General features: G+C 41.4%; 1 protein-coding gene across 13 annotated transcripts in view; it reads right to left on the bottom strand.

Moving 5' to 3' along the window:
* Positions 1–15,674: 15,674 nt before the first annotated feature.
* LOC109380071 (guanine nucleotide-binding protein G(s) subunit alpha) overlaps positions 15,675–19,729 on the bottom strand; it is a 51,571-nt gene continuing 47,516 nt past the window's right edge. For all 13 annotated transcript variants that reach the window (XM_019637263.1, XM_019637261.1, XM_019637264.1 and 10 more), the window contains 7 exons: positions 17,704–17,758; positions 17,488–17,561; positions 17,307–17,365; positions 17,079–17,199; positions 16,794–16,924; positions 16,466–16,533; positions 15,675–16,167 (listed from right to left, as the gene is read on the bottom strand). In XM_019637263.1, the coding sequence (XP_019492808.1) occupies positions 16,021–16,167; positions 16,466–16,533; positions 16,794–16,924; positions 17,079–17,199; positions 17,307–17,365; positions 17,488–17,561; positions 17,704–17,758 (655 nt within the window). In that variant the 3' untranslated portion in view covers positions 15,675–16,020. The remainder of the gene's footprint in view (positions 16,168–16,465; positions 16,534–16,793; positions 16,925–17,078; positions 17,200–17,306; positions 17,366–17,487; positions 17,562–17,703; positions 17,759–19,729) is intronic.

The raw sequence follows: 19,729 nt of genomic DNA on the forward strand, positions 1-19,729 counted from the left end.
ATTCAATATGTAATATCACCTTATACATGTATAATTATATGAAAAATGTTATAAATACATAGTAATATAAAATATAACACAATAATCTATAAAAATAAATTTATGTATAATTTATATATTTGCATATATAAATTTTAGATGTATATATTTATGTATATAAAATGCTCAAAATGACAGCATTCTTCTAAATGTTACCAAGTTGTTGAATCAGCTTTGAACCCCCCAAACTGCAGTGAAATGCAAAAGAAAATTTGTCAGCATAGTTTACTTTGAGAGCCTGAACAGAAACTGATTCTCAAAACTCATTGGAATTTAAACTCTTCCAATGAAGGTTTGGGTTTCGGAAGATCCTTTGAATTATACCTGGAAAGCCCTTGCATAGATGAGCTAGTTCTGTGTCCAAATCGAAAACTCCTAAATTTTTATTTGAGGTTTGAGGGTATAAAACAAATCCTTTCTTTTTTATAGAGAAAGGATTACAAGACTGAGCTCTTACTTTCAACACACAAAAGGGGTTCCCCGAGAGTTGAACCTCAATCGAGTGAACTCTCATTGTCACAGGAACACACCAGAGACTCCACTGGTTCCTCTACTATTATTACTACGTAATAAAAGCTAAAACCAGGCTGGCCGAGTGGCTCAGTTGGTTAAGAGCTCGCTCAAGTGTGTGAGCTCTGAGCAACAGCGGGTTCGATTCCCGGCCTGAGCTGAGCTGCTGCTGAGCTGCCAACAGGTGGCAGGATGGCTCAACTAAAAAACAATAATAATAAAAAATAAAAAAACAAAAGTAAAAAGGCAAATAATAAGCTACCATTACAACTTTTTTTTCCTGAAACTATTATAAGAATATTCACACCTCTACCTGAAGATAATGGAAGTGTTTATAGTTGTGGATGGAAGTACTTGTGGAATTCTATGTGGGGTAATTTCTCAACTGGTTGTACAGTGAGCTGTAATTTTAGGGCTAAAGGTGTAATGCTTTCTCACCATATACTCTCGTTTTGGATTGAACCTGTGTTACCTGCTGATTTCCCGTGACTAGTTGAGGAAAGACCTCTTCTCTTTTGTAAAATGTATCCATTCCCTGTTGGATTCTTGTTCCTGGAGACAAAGATGAATCATTCTAGCTATTCCAGTGACAATAATTCTTTATTTTTGGAAGGCAAGAAAACTTGAGTTTTTCCTTAAAACTTTCTGTACCAGTAATCTGGTTTCTCCCCCACTGTTCACCATTTTTCTTTAGAAGCCTTCTTTTCTTTGATCTACAGTTTTTTATGGCCAATCTGTTCATAATCTAAAAAAGTTTTTGGTTTGAAGCTAAGGAAAAAAAATGGTAACGCCAAACTACCTGAATAAAACAACATCGAAGCATTCAAATGTGAGGCGCCCGAGGCATTTCAATCTTGAGAGCTAGCAGAAGAATGTTCTCACTGTGATCACTGCCACCAAGGACTACTTGATAATTGAGAAAGAAAGACCAAAGAGAGGGAGAAATATTGAATAACCACAGATTTACCAAATGCAATGTTGCTTTTAATGGGTCTTCTGATGTTTGCCAAATACCATTAAATCATGAAACCCTAGAAACATAGCTTTGAATGCCCTCCCTGGCCACTTATTACAGTGTCCAAGGAGTCTCAGTTTGTAATGGCCTAAAAATTCTAAAGCATGTGCCAGACCACCAGGGAAGACATGATGAGAAGACACAAAGGCGTTCCTCAGCCTTTGTTCCGGGGCATTTGGGGAACCCCAGCCCTGCGAACAGCTTCCCGTTCCTCGAAGTCCTTGTTCACTGAAGCCCAACTTCATGGCGACTCTGTTTCCTTTGAGGTTCCCGGACCTTGGGGAACAGGGTCACAGTATGTTTCTTCTTTAATTATTTCTCTCCTCTTGGAGAAAGAGAGGAACCAATTCTTGTCTCTGGTTCATGGATGCTTATTTCTAGTGGCTGATCTCAATTATCCCCAAACTTCAACTCACCTTCATCTTTGAAGCAGCGAAGTGTGTGTGAGAGTGTGTGTGTGAGTGTGTGTGTGTGAGAATGGTCTCGGTAGGTGGGGGTCGGGGATGTTCTACATTCAGCTACCCATTCTCGAAAGAACCACAAGAGGAAGTTGGTTGAAACGCCCTCCTGTTTCTCTAGTTGGTTCATTCCACTTAGGACTTTGTGCTGCTCCCTTTCTGGGCGCCACATTCAACACCTTTTATTCCCGATTCTGACATGTGAGTCTTTCCATCATTTACTCTCTTCCTAACCCCACCCCCAGGTTCTACCTGCTCCCAGCCACAATCTCAACTCTTAGTTTCTATTTCTGTAGAACCTCACTTTGGAAAGGGAGGAATCTGAGATGCGAGGCCAGACAGCCCTACACGGCAAGCCACGAGAGCCCTTAATCACAGAAGCACACTTGTGTCTGAAAGCGTGTGCTTGAGAGACATGGAGCCCCCAGATCCTTCCTCAGACCCTCACTCCTGGCTCGCTCTTTGAGTCTTATTTCAATGTCACCTCTTCGAGGCCTTCCTTGATCATGCCTTCTGAAGTGACACCACCACCACCATTGTCACAGTGCTTTAGCGAGACTTGTGACCCTCTGAATCACCTCAGTTATTTATCAGGTTACCATGTTGTGTCTCAGTTCTCCCTCTAACACGAGAGAACTTCCCTGCCCTGTTCGCTGCTGTCCTTCCAGTGTCTAGCACAGCACTTGGGGATAGTGAGTGACCATCATATTTGCGGAGTGGATAGAGTAATCTGTGCTATGACAAAGAGTGAAAGCATCTATTTTTAAAATATAGAAAAATCACTCTCAACAGATTTAGGCAAAGCAAGTACCAGGACACGTTGGCAATAAAAGCTTCACCCAGACATTTACACCGATAATCCCCACCCCACCCCACTGAGCCCGTTCTAGAAATGTGTTTTGCCTCCTAGGGGAGGAGTTCTCCATCAGGATAGGGCCAACTGTGTCCTGGTCACCACTGGTCCGGCTTAGCGCCCGTTAAAGGAGGCATTCAGCAAATCTGTGATTGGGCAAGGAATGTAGTGTCTATCACTGGGTAACATGACCGAGTTTATTTCCAATCTAACAAGTTTGGGTGGTTTTTGAATCCAGTGTCTTGGGTCAGAGTTTTAAATCGCAGGCTCTGGAGCCTCACTGGATTTAAATCCCGACTCTGCCATTTATGGCTGTGTGATCGCAAACCAAGGAAGTTGTTTGGCTTTGTACTCTTCGGTTTCCTCATCCGTAAAACAAAAATTGTAATAACCCCTTGAATTATTCCTTATGAAGCCCTTCAGCCAGGGTCAAGCAGGCCACAGGCACTCAGTAACATACTAGCTCTTACTATCGTCATTATTACTTTAGTTTGGCAGGCCTCTCTCATGGACCGCTGATGTAACTCCATGTAATTCTGCTCCATAATCGTCTGCAATGGCCACCCATAACACTGGAAGTTGTTTTAAAAAGATTAATCTTGAAATTTAAGATTTTTTTTTCTTTCTTTTTCCTTGTTTTTAAATTTTTGGTTAAAATATCAAGCATATACAAAATTAGATGGAGACGGTGACAATTGTTAACGGTACTGCATTAGAGATTTGAAAATGTCTAAGACAATAGATCTTAAAAGTTCTCATTACAAGAAAAAGTTTTTTTGTCACTGTGTGTGGTGATGGATGTTCATTTCACAACATACACATCTGTCAAATCATTACATTGTACGCCTAGCATGAATACAGTGTCGTATGTCAATTATATCTCAATTTTAAAAAATTAGAGAGAATAGTATAAAGAGCCCCCGTGGACCCGTCATCCAGTTTCAACAAGCATCAACTCACAGCCTACCGTCTTCGCCTCTGCCCCCATCAGTGATGTGTTGGAGCCTCTGGCTCTCTCTGCCGAGAGCAGGCGGTACACAGCCCTTCCCAACTCCATGTTCAGCGACGTGCTGCTGGGAGTCTAAGAGCCACGGCCACCGAGTGTTTACACCATGGAAATTGGCAAATGCTACAAGTCAAGGCTCCACCTCCAGGCTGGAGTGTCTGTTAAACAATTACCAGCAAATAGCTGTTCCAACTCCTCCCCCGCCCCCATCCCTTTGGATTGTGTTGGAACATCATATTATCTTTCAGTGGCTACAACTAAAGGATTAGAATTCCTTAAAAAGATACCTGTAATTTCCCCAAGCATGTATAAGAAAGTTAACTAATCGCACATAAACTATTAATGCTAATATTTTTAAAATGTTGTCAAATATTCAGTTACTGTTCAAATTTCCCTGATAATTCCATAATTTTTTAAATAGTTGGTTTGTTCAAATCAGAATTCCAAATAGGCCTATCCTATGGGGATGCAGTTAGCAAAATTGAAAATGGAAAACGCTAGAGGACAAACAACCCAGTTCCTGCAACAACTGAACTGTAAGGGAGGCGAAAAACACAGTGAGGGAGAAACTACAACTAAAAAACGTTTAAGAGACAAACCAAAACGCAACGTGTGAGCCCTATCCAACCAGCAGTCTCCTGTGTTTTCTTCTAAAAGCTTCATTGTTTTCACCTTTCACGTGCCAATGCTTTTCCTCCATCTTCATGGAGGTAAAATTGACAATTTAAAAAATGTGTATATTTAAGTTGTATGATTGATATTTTGGTATATGTGTACATGGTGAAGCAATCACCACAGTCAAGCTAATTAACATATCCATCACCTGACATAGTTACCGTTTCTTTCTTTTCTTTTCTTTCTGGTGAGGCCACTTAAGAGCTATTCTCTTAGCAGATTTCAGTGCAGTATGAGCTGTGGTCCCATAGCTGTACATTAGCTTTCCAGAATGCCTTTGTCTGCATAACTCTGAAGGCTTCTCTCCTGAATGACACCTCCCCTTGGTCCCTTTCCTCTCGCCCCAATTGACCGTTTCAGCTTCTGCATATAAGGGATGCAGTGTTTGTCTTTCTCTGAATGGCTTATTTCACTTAGCAGAATGTCATCATGCTCACCGATGTTATCACAATTGGCAGGATTTCCTCCCTTTTTAAGGCTGAATAATATTCCTCCCCCCCTCTCTCTCTGTGTGTGTGTGTGTGTGTGTGTGTGTGTGTGTGTGTGTGTGTGTGTGTGTGTGTGTATCCATTTATCCATGGACAAATTTAGGTGGTTTCTGTATCTTGGCTACTGTGAATCATGCTGCAGTGAGCATGGGAGGGCAGATATCTTTTCAAGACACTGATGACAATTTTTTTAGCTGTCTACCCTGAAGTGGGGTTGCTGGATCATAAGATTGTCTTATTTTTAATTTCTTGAGGAACCTCCAAACTATTTCCCGTAGTACTGAACTAATTTACATTCCCACCCGCAGCGTACAAGGGTTTCCTCTTCTCTGCAACACTTGTCTTGGGCCTTTTTGATGACAGCCATTTTAACAGGTGTGAGGTGATAGCTCATTGTGCTTTTAATTTGCATTTCCCTGATGATGAGTGATGGTGAACAGGTTTTCATATGTGTGCTGACCATTTGTATGTTTCCTTTTGAGAAACATCTATTCAGGTTCTTTGCCCATTTTATAATTAGGTTTTTATTTTAATTTTTTCGCTATTGAGTTGTGTGTGTTCCTTATACATGCATACCTTGTTTTATCATGTTTTGCTTTCTTGTGCTTTGCAGATACAGTAAAACCTTGGATTATGAGTAACGTGGTTTGCGAGTGTTCCACAAGACGAGCAAACATTTCTAATACACTTTAACGTGGTAAACGAGCAATGTCTTGCAATATGAGTAGTTTGTTTCCGGAACGAATTATGTTTGCAAACCAAGGTATTACGGTATTATGGGTTTTTTTACGAATTAAAGGTTTGAGGCAACCCCACATCGAGCAAGCCTATTGGCACCATTTTTCCAATGGTATTTGCTCACTTCATGACTTTCTGTCACATTTTGTTATTATTATTTATTTATTTATTTATTTATTTATTTATTTATTTATTAGCTGAGCCATCCTGCCACCTGTTGGCAGCTCAGCGGCAGCTCAGCTTTGGCCGGGAATCAAACCGGCGACCCTGCTGCTCAGAGCTTGCACTCTTGAGCGAGCTCTTAACCAACTGAGCCACTTGGCCGGCCCATGTCACAAAGCAATATTTCAAACTTTTTTTTATTTTTGTAGTTGTTACAGTGATCTGTGATCAGTGACTTTTGAGACTCATTCATGAAAGTTAGAGTCAATCAATGAGGCAAACTTCATTGTTGTCTTATTTTAAGTAAATACAACGGCTGCCCCAGCCTGCAGCAACCACCCCCGCTCAGTCAGCAGCTGTCAACATCCAGCTGAGACCTTCCACCTGTAAAAAGATTGACTCCCTGAAGTCTCGGATGATGGTTAGCACTTTTTTAGCAATGAAGTATTTTTCAGTTAAGGTATCTACATTTTTAAAACAATCATATTGCACACTTGGTAGAGTGTAGTATAATATAGCATAACTTTTATACATACTAGGAAACCAAAAAGTTAGTGTGACTTGCTTTATTGCAATAATCACTTATGGCAGTGGCCCGGAACCAAACCCTCAATATCTCCGAAGTATGACTATCTATTTTGGATATTAATCCTTTATTAGATAGATGGTTTGCACATACTTTCCCATTCAATAGTTTGCCTTTTCATTCTGTTAATGGTTTATATTGTGCTTTTTGGTTTGATAAAATTTCACTTGTCTTTTTGTTTCCTGGGCTTTCAGTGGCATATTCAAAAAATCATCACCCAGACTAATAATGTCAAAAAGCTTTTTTCCTATATTTTCTTCTATTACTTTTATGATTTCAGGTCTTACATTTAAGTCTTGAATCCATTTTTAGTTGATTTTTGTATATAGTGTGAGATAAGAGTGCAATTTTATTCTTTTACATGTGGAGATCCAGTTTTACTAACACCATTTAATGAAGAGACTGTCCTTTCCTCATTAATACTCTTGTCAATAGTCACGTGACCATAGATATGTGGATTTATTCCTGGGTTCTCTGTTTCATTGGTCTATATGTCTATTGTTATGCCAGCACAATACAGTTTTGATTACTGTAACTTTGTAATGTGTTTTGAAATCAGAAAGTGTGATGCCTCCAGCTTTGTTCTTCTTGTTCAAGATTGCTTTGGCTATTTGGGGTCTTTTGTTGTTTCATATTAATTTTAGGAGTTTTTTCTATTTCTGTAAAGAATGTGTTTGGGATTTTGGTAGAGATTTCATTGAGCTTATAGATCATTTTTGGTAGTATTGACATTTTAACAATATTAATTCTTCCAGTTCATGACCATGGAATGTCTTTCCATTTACCTGTGTCATTTTTCATTTCCATCATCAATGTTTTATACTTTTCAGTGTACAAGTCTTTCACCTCTTTGGTTTAGTTTATTCCTAAGCATTTTATTCCTTTGTGAATGGGACTTTCTTTCTTTTCTTTCTTTCTTTCTTTCTTTCTTTCTTTCTTTCTTTCTTTCTTTCTTTCTTTCTTTCTTTCTTTCTTTCTTGAATGGGACTTTCTTTCTTTTCTTTCTTTCTTTCTTTCTTCCTTCCTTCCTTCCTTCCTTCCTTCCTTCCTTCCTTCCTTCCTTCCTTCCTTTCTTTCTTTCTCCCTTTCTCTCTTTCTCTCTTTCTTTTTTTGGATTGTTTGTTGTTTGTGTATAGAAATATGACTGATTTTTGTATGTTGATTTTTATCCTGCAACCTTTCTGAATTCATTTATTCTAACAATGTCATTGTTGTTGTTGTTGTCTTTAGAGTTTTCTACATATATGATAATGTCATCTACAAACAGAGATAATTTTACTTTTTCCTTTACAATTTAAATACCTTTTATTTCTTTTCCTTATCTAATTGCTCTGGCTAAATTTGTGGTGCTTGTTAAACAGAAGTGGCAAGAGTGAATACCCAGGGCCGGCCGAGTGGCACGTTGGTTACAAGCTGGCTTGGGACACCAGCTCTGAGCAGCAGGGCCCCGGTTTGGATCCCACATGGGTTAGTGATGCTGCGCCCTCTACAGCTAAGATGCTGAACAACAGCTCGACCTGGAGCTGGGCTGCCGTGAGTCGCTGGCTACGGCGTAGGCTGCAGTGGGGCTGCCGTGGACTGCCGTAAAACTACTGTGAGTGGCTGGCAGCCAGCGTGAGCTTTCGTGAACTGCTGTGAGCAGCCGTCCAATGGCCAGCAAGCAACTGCCTCACCCGGGAAGACCGCAATGATAATACCAACATAGCCAGTGAAGTGACGTCCTCCACAACTAGACTGAAGAGCAAAAGGACAGCAAGTTGTCTGTTCCCCTTCCTCGATTCCCCAATGCTGTTCCCCTCCCCCAATTCCCCAATAAAATCTTAAAAAAAAAAAAAAGAGTGAGCATCTGTGTCTTGTACTGGATCTTAGAGGAAAAGCTTTCGGTTTTATCCTACTGATTATGGTGTTAGCTGTGAGCTTGTCATACATGGCCTTTATTGTGTTGAGGTAAGTTCCTTCTATACCTATTTCATTGAGAGTTTTCATCATGAATAGATATTGAACTTCGTCAAATGTTTTTTGTGCATCAGTTGAGATGATCATGTGATTTTTATGCTTCATTCTGTTAATGGGGTATTATGTTAATTATTTACATATGTTTAGCCATCCTTGCATCCCAAGGTCATGGTGCATGATCCTTTAAATGTGCTATTAACTTGGGTTTGTTGGTATTTATTGAGGAATTTTGCATCTATGTTCATCTGGAATATTGGCCTATAGTTCTCTTTTCATGTGCTATCTTTTTCTGGCTTTGGTATCAGGGTGATGCTGGCCTCATAAAGTGAGTTTGGAATTGTTTCCTTTTCTATTATTTTGGAAGAGTTTAACAAGGATTGGTATTAATTTATCTTTCAATGTTTGGTAAAATTCACCCATGAAGCCCTAAGGTCCTGGGCTTTCCTTTGTTGAGAGGGTTTTGATTACTAATTTAATCTCCTCATTTGTTATTGGTCTGTTCAGGCTTTCTATTTCTTCTTGGTTCAGTTTCAGTAGATTGCATGTTTATAGGAATTTATCTGTTTCTTCTAGGTTATTCAATTTGTTTGCATATGACTGTTCATAATAATCCTTTATGATCTTTTTTTTTCTGAGGCATCTGTTGTAAATGTTTCCTCTTTCACTTTTGATTTTTAAAATTCAAGTCTTCTCTCTTTTTTCTTAATCTAGCTAAGGGTTTGTTGATATCTTTTCAAAAAACCAACTCCTTGTTTTGGGGTTTTTTTTTCTTTCTTATTTTTCTATTCTCTATTTGATTTACCTGTTCTCGAATCTTTAGTATTTTCTACATTTTGTTTACATTAGGCTTGGTTTGTTCTTTTTCTAGATCCTTGAGGTGTCAAGTTAGTTTGTTTATTTGAGAGTTTTCCTCTTTTTGAATGTAGGTGTTTATCACTGTAAGCTTTCCTGTTAGTACTGCCTTTGCTGCATCCTATACATCTTGGTATGCTGTGTTTTGTTCATTTTTGTTGAGATATTTTTAAAATCCCCTTTTAATTCCCTCTTTGACCAAATAGTTATTCAAGAATGTGTTATTTAGTTTCTACACACCTGTGAATTTTCTCCTTTTCGTATTGTGATTACTACTTTCTTTCTCTTTAGGATGGGCAAAACACTTGGAACGATTTTGATCTTAAATTTGTTAAGACTTGTTTTGTGACCTCACAGGTGATTTATCTTGGAAAATGTTTCATGTGTGTTGAGAAAGATGTGTATTCTTCTGTGGAGTAGGAAGTTCTGTATATCTGTTGGGTTCCTTTGGTCTGTAGTATTTATTCAAGTCAGCTGTTGACTGATTCGCTTTCTGGATGTTTTATTCATTATTGAAAGGCTACTGATATTTGCATGTTGATCTTCTAAACCTGTTATATACTAAGTTCTCATTTTTTAGAAATTATTTTTCTGTGAACATTTTGGGGGGAGTTGTGATATTTAATTATATAATTTGCAGTAAAGGATAGTTCTACTTCTTGTTTTCTAATTCTTAGGCCTCTAATTGCTTTCTTTGGTCTAATTGAATTGATACAATATAATGATGACTAGTATGGTGATATGAAGCATCTTTGTCCTTCTTGTTTCTTGTTTCTTAAATTAGTGGAATTTCTTAAATTAGAGGTTCCTCATTAAATAAAATGTTTTATGGAGAAAAATATATTTTATATACGTATATTATATAGTATATACACTATACTATATAAATAATACATAGATGTATGTTATGTATAATATACATATGTGTTACATAGTCATTACATTAAAGCTCCATTAATTATTAGTTTTTTGGATTTCTAAAAATATCAATGGGTATTAATTTATCATGTTTTGCAATGTTGAACCAACCTCGAATTTATAGAATAAATCTCATCTAGGCATGATGTATTATTTTTTAAATCTAATATTGGATTCTGCTTACTTATATTTCAAGGTTTTTATATTGATATTCATAAGTGAGGTTGGTCTGTAATTTTATTTTGAGATGCAACCTTTGACATGTTTTAGAATCAATGTTATACTTGCTTTATAAAAATAATTTTGAAGTTTTCCTTTGGTTGTGCTCTGAAATAATTTAAGTAGTATTGGAATTATTTGACCTTTAAAGATTAGTAGAATTCCCTGTAAAACTATGTGGGTCTGGTGCCTTTTCCCTTTTCCTTATTAAAAACAATTTTTTAAGTATAATATACATATTTAAAACTACACAAATCGTAGGTATATATTTCAACAATTTTCTCAAATAGAATATATTTGTTTAATCAGCATTTAGATTGTGAAACAGACACTAGCACCCCAGAAGCCTCCTTCATGTTTCCTTCCCACTTCCCACCCCAAAACAGCCTGGAGCCATTTTATCGCAATGCTCTCTAACTAGGCTCTGGTTTTTTTTTTTCTATTGAAACTGGTCTGCTTAGATTTTTTTGGTCTTCACTGCGGTCGATTTGATAAACAGTATTTTTCTGGACAATTATCTGTTTCATCTAGGTTTCAAACTGATTTACATAGAATTATACAAATGAGTCTCTTATGATTCGAAACATTTTTTTTTTTTTTTTACCTGTTATCGTCCCTGATCCTTATAAACTATAGGCACTGGGTAGATCTTTCTAGATGTTCCACCAAGGTCCATCATGCTACTGGAAATTATAAATCCCCGTGTGTGTGTGTGTGTGTGTGTGTGTGTGTGTGTGTGTGTGTGTGTTTGTGTAAATGTGTAATAGTGTTATTGAAGAAACACTTTTCTGTCTGGCTAGCTAGCAAGCTAGCTATGTATCTAAGCCATCTATTTATCTTGTTATATAGGCATCTATATGTATTTGGAGTGGTGGAGAGAAAAAAGAGCATCAACAAAGGATTTGCATTCCTGATAAAAGTGTTGACCTGGGCTGCCCATTTCCTGTCCCATGGCATCTTACAACCATGAGAGAGAGGCCAAGAAAACTGTGGAAGCGTTGGTCCTGCCATCAAGGAGCTGCTGAAATAACACCGGGAGCCACCTACCTCCAGAATTCTCGGTAAGTGAGATATAGAAGCCTCTGTTTTTCTGTGTCACTCCAGGTCAAAATTCTTTCCTTTGCAGCTGAATGCATTCCTAACTGATATAGAGAATAAGAAAGGCAAAACCAGAAAACTTTAGTTGTTCATAGTATATGACTGTTTAAACACAGGAAAATTATCAGGGACACCAAATCGCCCAACTCCAGAATAGAAATCTGGGTAGCAGTTATTCAAATGAAGTGCTTAATGCAATGGCCTTTAGGGTAACCATTGTTAAAAGAATAATCTGCGTGGGTTATTCACAGCGTTTTAGATATAATTTGTCTTTTTCATTTTTGTACAGTGGGGTACAGATTGGGTACATCTTGTACAGATAATAAGGATACATCCTCACAGGGTTCAAAATGATTAAATAAGATAATCTGTACCAAGGGATCTAGGACAGTGTTTGTTTGGCACATGGCAATATGCTCCATAAAGGTTAATTATAATGCTTTACTAATTAACATTAATCGAAACTAGTGCTAGCTACTTGTACTTGGATGGCTCGCTTCTTCTCATCCTGTATGCCCATAAGTCACCTCCTCCGAGAGGCCTTCCTGGCTATTCTATCTAAAGTAGAATCCAGCCTCCACCCCCCCAGATATCTCCTGTTCCCCATTGCCCACATCCTGTTTATGAGCTCAGAGACCTTGTCACCATCTGTAATTCTTTTTTTTTTTTTTTATAATTTTATTGGGGAATTGGGGGGATGGGAACAGTGCTGGGGAATTGGGGGAAGGGGAACAGACAAGTCGCTGTCGTTTTGTTCTTCAGTCTAGTTGTGGAGGACGTTGCTTCACTGGCCCAAGTTGGCACCATCATTGCGCTCTTCCCGGGCGAGGCAGATCAGTCGCCGGCTTCTGGACGGCCGCTCACGGCGGCTGCTGGCCGCTCACGCTGGCTGCTGGCTACACACGGTAGCCCATGGCAACCCACTGCCACAGGGGCTGCAGCCTATGCCGTCGCCGGCGACTCAGGGCAGCCCAGCTCCAGGTCGAGCTGTTGTTCAGCATCTTAGCTGTGGAGGGCAGTGTCACTGGCCCTCATATGTAGGATCTGAACCGGGGCCCTCTGGTGTCCCAAGCCAGTTCTTAACCATCGCGCCACTCGGCCGGCCCCATCTGTAATTCTTTTGATTATTTATTTGGTAAATGCATGTCTCCCCCAAAAGAGTATAGCCCCACGAACGCAACTCCCAGTAACTGGCATAGCTTCCATATTCTTTACATTTTTTGAATAAAAAGGTGACCAAAAAATGTCTAAGAAAACATTATGATAAGAGAATGCCATCTGACATAGAAAGATTGGGCAGAGGTGACCATTTCTTTTGATATAATTTCACCCACCTTTAAATAAAAGTGACGTGGGTGAAAATTCTGCCCAGTTCTAGGCTTTTTTCCTATTAGGCCTCATGGGGGAGGGCTTAGTGTTTCATTATTATTATTTAATCTCTAAAAGGTCAATGGTTATTTATAATCAATGGCCTATATACCTTTATAAAGCATGGCACAAATTGTTACCTTTAGAAAAACATTTGTTTTGCATTTGAATAGATATAAAATTGAGCTAAATTTTTTTTAAAACTAATGGCTTCTTGTAATCAAAGATTTAGATGAAATTTTTCATAATTTTTTGACTTTCTGAAAATCCTAGAATTGAGATTTGAAAGTAGCCCTGTAAGAGTTAGGTTTGGTACCAGGTCAAAGGGAAAATGAAGTTTTTAGAGAAAAGGGATGACTGCTAAAGAAGGGACGGGATCCTTGGACACATCTCAGTGACCGGAGGGCCCCGTGGCAAGCCTCCGAACTGCTGGGCAGGAGTATGTCCAACGTCGTCCCGGAGCAAAGACGACCCCTTCCCCACGCTGCCACCTCCCCGCCCACCCCATCATCACCACTGGGATGTGGACCCCAATGGAGCCCTGCAGGATTCCCCCTCGGGGTCACACGTCATGGACCCCAGGCGAACGGCGTCCTGAAAGGAACACCAGGAGACCATTTCCTCTTTTCTTCTGTGTCTTCCAGAACAAGAGTAGAGCGTAGCAGTCAAGCAGCGGGCGTTCGCCACTGGAGTTTGAAGGGCACTGTCCCTGCTTACTAGCCATGTCTCCTGGGGCAAGTTCCTTTGGCCTCTCCAGGCTGGTTTACTCATTGGTAAAATGGCTGAAACAGCTGAACCTATCTCATTGAGCAGTGACCGGCACATAGTGGATGCTGGATAATTATGACTTTTTTGACTCTCCTTGTAGTTCTCAGTCTCTGCCAGTTTTGACTAGCAACAAGGGGAGGAGGTTCTGGGGTATCGTTTTCTTGGTATAACTGCTCTGTGGCCTGGGAATTTGTTTTTTAATTTTGATGGATATGTGGCTACTGCTGTGGCAATCTTATGTGGATTACTCAGAGAAGGTTCCAGAATGTCTACGTAGAAGGGGCGTACAGGTGGCCATCTTGAAAGAGGGGCTATGCAACTCGTGTTGAACCCATGTTCTGTGAGCACAGCCTTTCCTTGGATAGGGGTTTGTATGGTGGGCTGGTCTCGTGGTTACACTTGATAACTGGCCCCAGGTTGTAGTTAGTTGTGTCTACTTGGAGCACTTGGGGATGGTGGATGGTGGGAATTTATGGGCTGGTCTTCTGGCTATATTTGCATAACAAGCACTTAAGTGGAGTATGTTAATTTGTGAGAGTTTTTGAGGATTGTTTTGTAACAAAAGCTATATAGCAAGCACTGAAATTTTTTATGTGCCTGAATATTACATAGGAAGCTTTATGGAGACGGTGAATTTGGCACCTTTTCTGCCCTCATTGGGGTTCATTTTGCTCATCTCTGATCAATTATGCTCGGCGCTTAATTTGGCTGGGATTAATCTGATCTGGAAAATAGAACCGAAGTGGATTTTTGGCCTCAATTACAGAATCAGCTTGGTTCATTTATCCCATTAGGCCAGTTTCTGAGGGTGCAATGGTTGATGCTGGGGACAGGCTGGTCTCTTCTATCCATCCATGGGCAACCACAAGTTTAAGGTCCCTGGGGATGAAGGACTAGGGAACCCAAGTGGACCTCAGGTCCAAGCAACAACCCATCATGGCTTCCCAGGTGCCAATGGCCACCTTTTCTCCCAACAATGGTGTGTTATCTGCATTTCGGTGTTGGCCGAGGGCCCACCTTTCCCCGAATGTTAGTTATTTCTATCTTTTTAAAGGTAAATTGCATGTTCTTGTGCTTTGCCCATTTTTGTGATGGGTTTGCTTTGTCTTAAGAGTTGCTTATTATGGAAATTAACCATTACACATCTTTATCCAGTCCCCACATCCACCCATATTTTTATGTGATTAAATCTTTGCATAGTGCGTCCAACTCCCCTCCCCTTGTGGCTTTTGGATCTTAGGTCACAGCTTAAAGAGGCCTTCTATAAACCAAGATTTTAACTGTAAAAGCTCCCTTTTAAAGCACCATTGTGTCTTTAAACATGTGATTGATCCATACTGAATTCATTTGTGTATGGAATGAGGTAGGGATATAGCTTGTCTCTCAAATGGCTAGCCAGTTGTTTCAATGTTTCTATTTCATAGCTCTTGTTCCAGTCCTCCCCCCAGCTTTAATGAGGTCTAATCGAGGAAACTGTAAGATATTTAAAGTGTGTAGTGATTTGGTACATGTATATTGTATGCTATTTGAATAACCCGTTTTCTGATTTTAAACACTGCATTCTTAAATGTCCCCCTCATAGCTGAGTCCGTTACCTTAAAGCTGGACACAGAACCACATACCTACAACTACCTTATTTTGGGGACTCTGGGTAAACAGACATATCAGGGTGTCAGCTGGCAGAATTTTTGCAGAGCAGCGAAGGTCAAGTGCCGAATTCTTTGATGGGCCCAGTGGTTGTCCATGGGCGCGGGTTTGGGAGAAGGACCGGGTGGCCTTTGTGTATTGTCTGCAAATTCTTTTTGCAAACCCAATAATTAGGTCAAGCACGTGGCAAGATTTTTACCCACTTATAACCTTGGGGCCTTGTCCCCTCACCCCGGGGCCTCTCATGGTTGGATGCTATCCCCACCATGCACAGTGGGTGTTTGCTCGGAACCGCAAGTAATGCACAGGAGGCACATCTTTTGCTCACATTTAATTTTTATTTTGATTTTTTTAATGCTGCACAAGACAATATTTATTTCATTTATTTCTGTTTGCTGCTGTTATTTTATCGACTTAAAGAGAGAGGGAACTTTTGTGGCCTTTTTTTTTCTTTTCTTTTCTGTAGGCCGCCTTAAGCTTTCTAAATTTGGAATACTTAAGCAAGCTGAAGGGAACAGGGGGATTTGCAAAATCACTCAAGGGGGAAAAGGGAAGGCTGCTGTGTTAATCGTGCCCTATGGTGGGCGATTAACTGCGTGTACAATTACGTTTCACTCTTAATGAATTGTGCTTAAGGCTTTAGTTAAATTTGGGTGTTCCCTTCTTAGAGCAGCTCATACTGACGGAGATGCATGCGCTGGATGATGTCACGGCAGTCGTTGAACACGCGGCGGATGTTCTCGGTGTCCACGGCGCAGGTGAAGTGGGGGTAGCAGTAGTGGCGCCCATCTCCACTGGCAGTGCTGATTCTCTGTGGTGCGGGCAGATGGAAGCACAGTCAGCGCCACCTCTCCGGGAACCCCTCCCTCCACCTCCCCACAGTCGATGGGGACAGCCACCAAGGACCCCTGACCAGCTATTGGCGTTATGTTGAAAAAAAAAAACAAAAAACCAAGGAGCCCAAAAGCTAAAATTCGCACTGGCTACTGGTGAAATACAACTGAAGAACTGGATTGTTTAATCCCCACGTGTAGAATTAAGATTTTCATCCCCAAGAATAAGAGAACAATCAAATAGAGACCTATTTGATTTAGAATGTCTATACTCACCAGAAACTCATCGCGGATGAAGTACTTGGCCCGGGTCACGCGCGGGTCCTCTCCAGGCTCGGGAGTAGCTAGGAAGAATATAAGTGTTTCGTTAGGTAGGGCGATTAAAAGGACAGGGCAGAGCTAGCGTGCTGTCGCTGAGCCTGGTGGATTTCTCCATATGCAAAGGAGTGGTCATAAGGTGTGCTTGCCTTCCCTACAGATCCTCTACCGTTGGCCAGTTTTCGTAAATGAACAACCTTCAAGAACAGAAATTTTTAACATAAGGACAACTATAGGACGAATGAGCTGAAATGTGCGCCCATCGACGGCAGAAGGTCCCACGTACCATCCTCAGGAGTAGTGTAGCGAGCAAATTCTGGAAAGTAGTCCTCAATTTTCGATTTCCCAGCGAGGACTTTCTCAGCGAGCAGGTCTTGCTTGTTGAGGAACAGAATCACAGAGATGGTGCGCAGCCATCTAACAACACAGAGGGACGCAGGGGTGAGGCCCGGGAGAAGCAAGCGTTTTTGCCGCAGGGGCTCATGCTGACCCAAGGTCCCGTTCCCGACCGCGGCAAACTCGGGCGGAAGATCTCATCAGGCTGGCGGGCCCCACGGGTCCCTGCACCCACCTGTTGTTCCAGATGCTCTTGAAGAGGTTCAGAGCCTCCTGCAGGCGGTTGGTCTGGTTGTCCTCCCGGATGACCATGTTGTAGCTGCTGCTGGCCACCACGAAGATGATGGCAGTCACATCTTCAGCACAAGAAAGCAAAGGCAATGCAGGTTAGGAACGACAACAGCCCTTCACACTTACAAAGGTAAAACGTCCTTCAACAGGGGAGGAGCCGCGGCTTTCGTACCATTGAAGCATTGGATCCACTTGCGGCGTTCGTCGCGCTGGCCACCCACGTCAAACATGCTGTGGGAGGAAGGACAGGTGGTCACTGCCCCGGGCTAGCACAGGCCCACCCTCTACCTCCCCAGGGGAGCGGCAAGAAACCGCGAGCACCTCTGGGCTTCCAGAGTGGCCCTGTCACTTACTGGAAGTTGACTTTGTCCACCTGGAACTTGGTCTCAAAAATTCCAGAGGTCAGGACGCGGCAGCGAAGCAGGTCCTGTAAGGAAATCTAGATCAGTGGATCTCGGCCCAACCAACCGAAATAGGAACACCCGCCAATCTGCAGCAAACACCTTGACAGGCTTGGGGGGGGGGGGGGGCGGGCTCAGTGCCCCACGACAGCGAGAGCTTTTGCGTACCTGATCGCTGGGCACGTAGTCAGCCTGCTTGATGACATCAATCTTGTCCAGGAAGCTGGGAGGGAAAGAAAGACACACGGGGTGTTCAGAGCTCGTGCCATTACCTGCTATTCCTGCCTCTCTACAAAGTCACGCTGCGTGGAAACGGTTGTCCCATGGTTAAGTCAGCGGGGGTTTTGCTTGTGTTGGTTACATTTCTGACTCAGAGCTTATGCCGTAGAAAGTTTAGAGCCAATAGAATTTCAGATACTGTATTTGGCTGACTGGTCCGTCTAAGAACCAGGAACGGGCTCCCGGGCCCGGGGAACTACAGCTACAGAGCAATTTTAAAAGGTTGGCTCTATGAAGCAGAAGCTCTGAAATCGTGCCCATTCGACTCTGTGCCATCTGACAATGACCAAACAGTTTTCAATTGTTTGGTTGTGACTAAAATGGGAGGTGGTTTGAAAACTGTATACTTCATGTCATTCAGTTTTTTGTTTTTTAAGTGAAATGGCACACTTAAAAGGAAGGCTGTTTCCTCCAAGGGACTAGAGAAAATGAGATTGTGTGAGTTACTCAGGATGGGTATTCCTTCCGTCTACCTTTTAAGAACCTCACTCATTAAAGAGAACAAAAGAGGGTGACACAAAGGGGCCCTTTTTGCCCTAACCACACTGAACAGGAAACAAACACAAAGTTCCCTTCCGTTCTATTTGGTCCATGAAGTGAAACACTCCAGATATGAAACTTATAGTTTTTAAATCTCAGGGCCATCCAGGTAGTGGGTAGGTCCTCACATGGCGGGGAGCACCAATGGGGGGGGGGGCTGGGGTCTCACAGACTCTCATTAACCACAGGAAAAGCACTGTTTTCCACCTCCCTCTCCACAGCCATGCCTCTTCCTAAAGCACAAAGTCTTCTGCTTGTGTTTCTCGACTAGACACACCGTTAGGAAAAATGAGTTGTGAAAGATTGGACTAATTTAATTAATATGGAAAAGGAATGTTAAAGCCAGGTTTTTTCTTTTCTTTTCTTTTCTTTTGGGGGGGGAGGGGGGAGGTTGGAATTGTCTTATAGTGGGCTAATCAGAAAAGAAAATCCCGAAGGGAGAAAAGTCTATTTAAAGAAATTCTGTAAGTTTTTCCCCCCCTTCCTTTTTACCAGTTTCGAGTTAGTCTGGCTTAGAGGATATACTAACTTGCCCAATCAGTCTTACATTACAGCACCAGTCCAGAAATAGCTCCCCAGCCGCCCTGGCCTCCAGCATGTTGCCATGGCAACAGAACCACAGTTCTATAAATAGATCAGCACCAAATCTTGTGAGAGAGACATCTGGAATGGGGCCAGCCAAACCCCAGCTCAACAAATAAAAATAGGCAGCTTAAGAAATGGGCAAGGTACCAGTATCTCAACTTTAACATAAAGGCACTCAGACCAGAAACGCTGGTGCGTGCCAATGCAGGGCGGCTGGAATGCCCCACCCGGGAAGGCGCTTTACAAGTTCTAAGCTGCGGGGCTCGCTTTTTCTCTGAGTTTCCTTAAAACTTTCCACAAACTGTGCAAATGTTGCCATTTGCAGATAAAGTTGTAGTAGTAATTTAATGTTGCATTAAAAAAAAAAGCAAAAAAAGCTTTTACACAATGTCAGATTAAAAAAACAAAACAAAACCCTACAACCTGGCCTAACTACTATTAATGAAACTGCTCCGCCCTCCCCCTCGGGGAGCACTCAGAACCCTCCTGATCTTGTACCTCAACTTCTGACTTGGATCCAAAACACAAAACGCAAACAATTCCAGGATTTCCATTTGTTTTGCGTTACTATAATTAGCACTTCCAGCTTTTAGCTCAAACTTTTGAGAAAATCAGGGACTTTGTTGAAGGGGTGGGGGTGGGGGTCGCAGGGACTGGCCAAGATGGGACTGTTTTTCTGTCCCTGCTGAAAATACACAAACTTGTCTATTAAACCCTATGAAGTAGCCACATATGTGACAATCGAAAACAACCAAATGCACTTCCTATGGGAAGGCAGGAGGGGCCAGGG

Source organism: Hipposideros armiger, unplaced genomic scaffold (genome assembly GCF_001890085.2).
Source record: "Hipposideros armiger isolate ML-2016 unplaced genomic scaffold, ASM189008v1 scaffold_32, whole genome shotgun sequence".
Taxonomy (NCBI): Eukaryota; Metazoa; Chordata; class Mammalia; order Chiroptera; family Hipposideridae; genus Hipposideros; species Hipposideros armiger.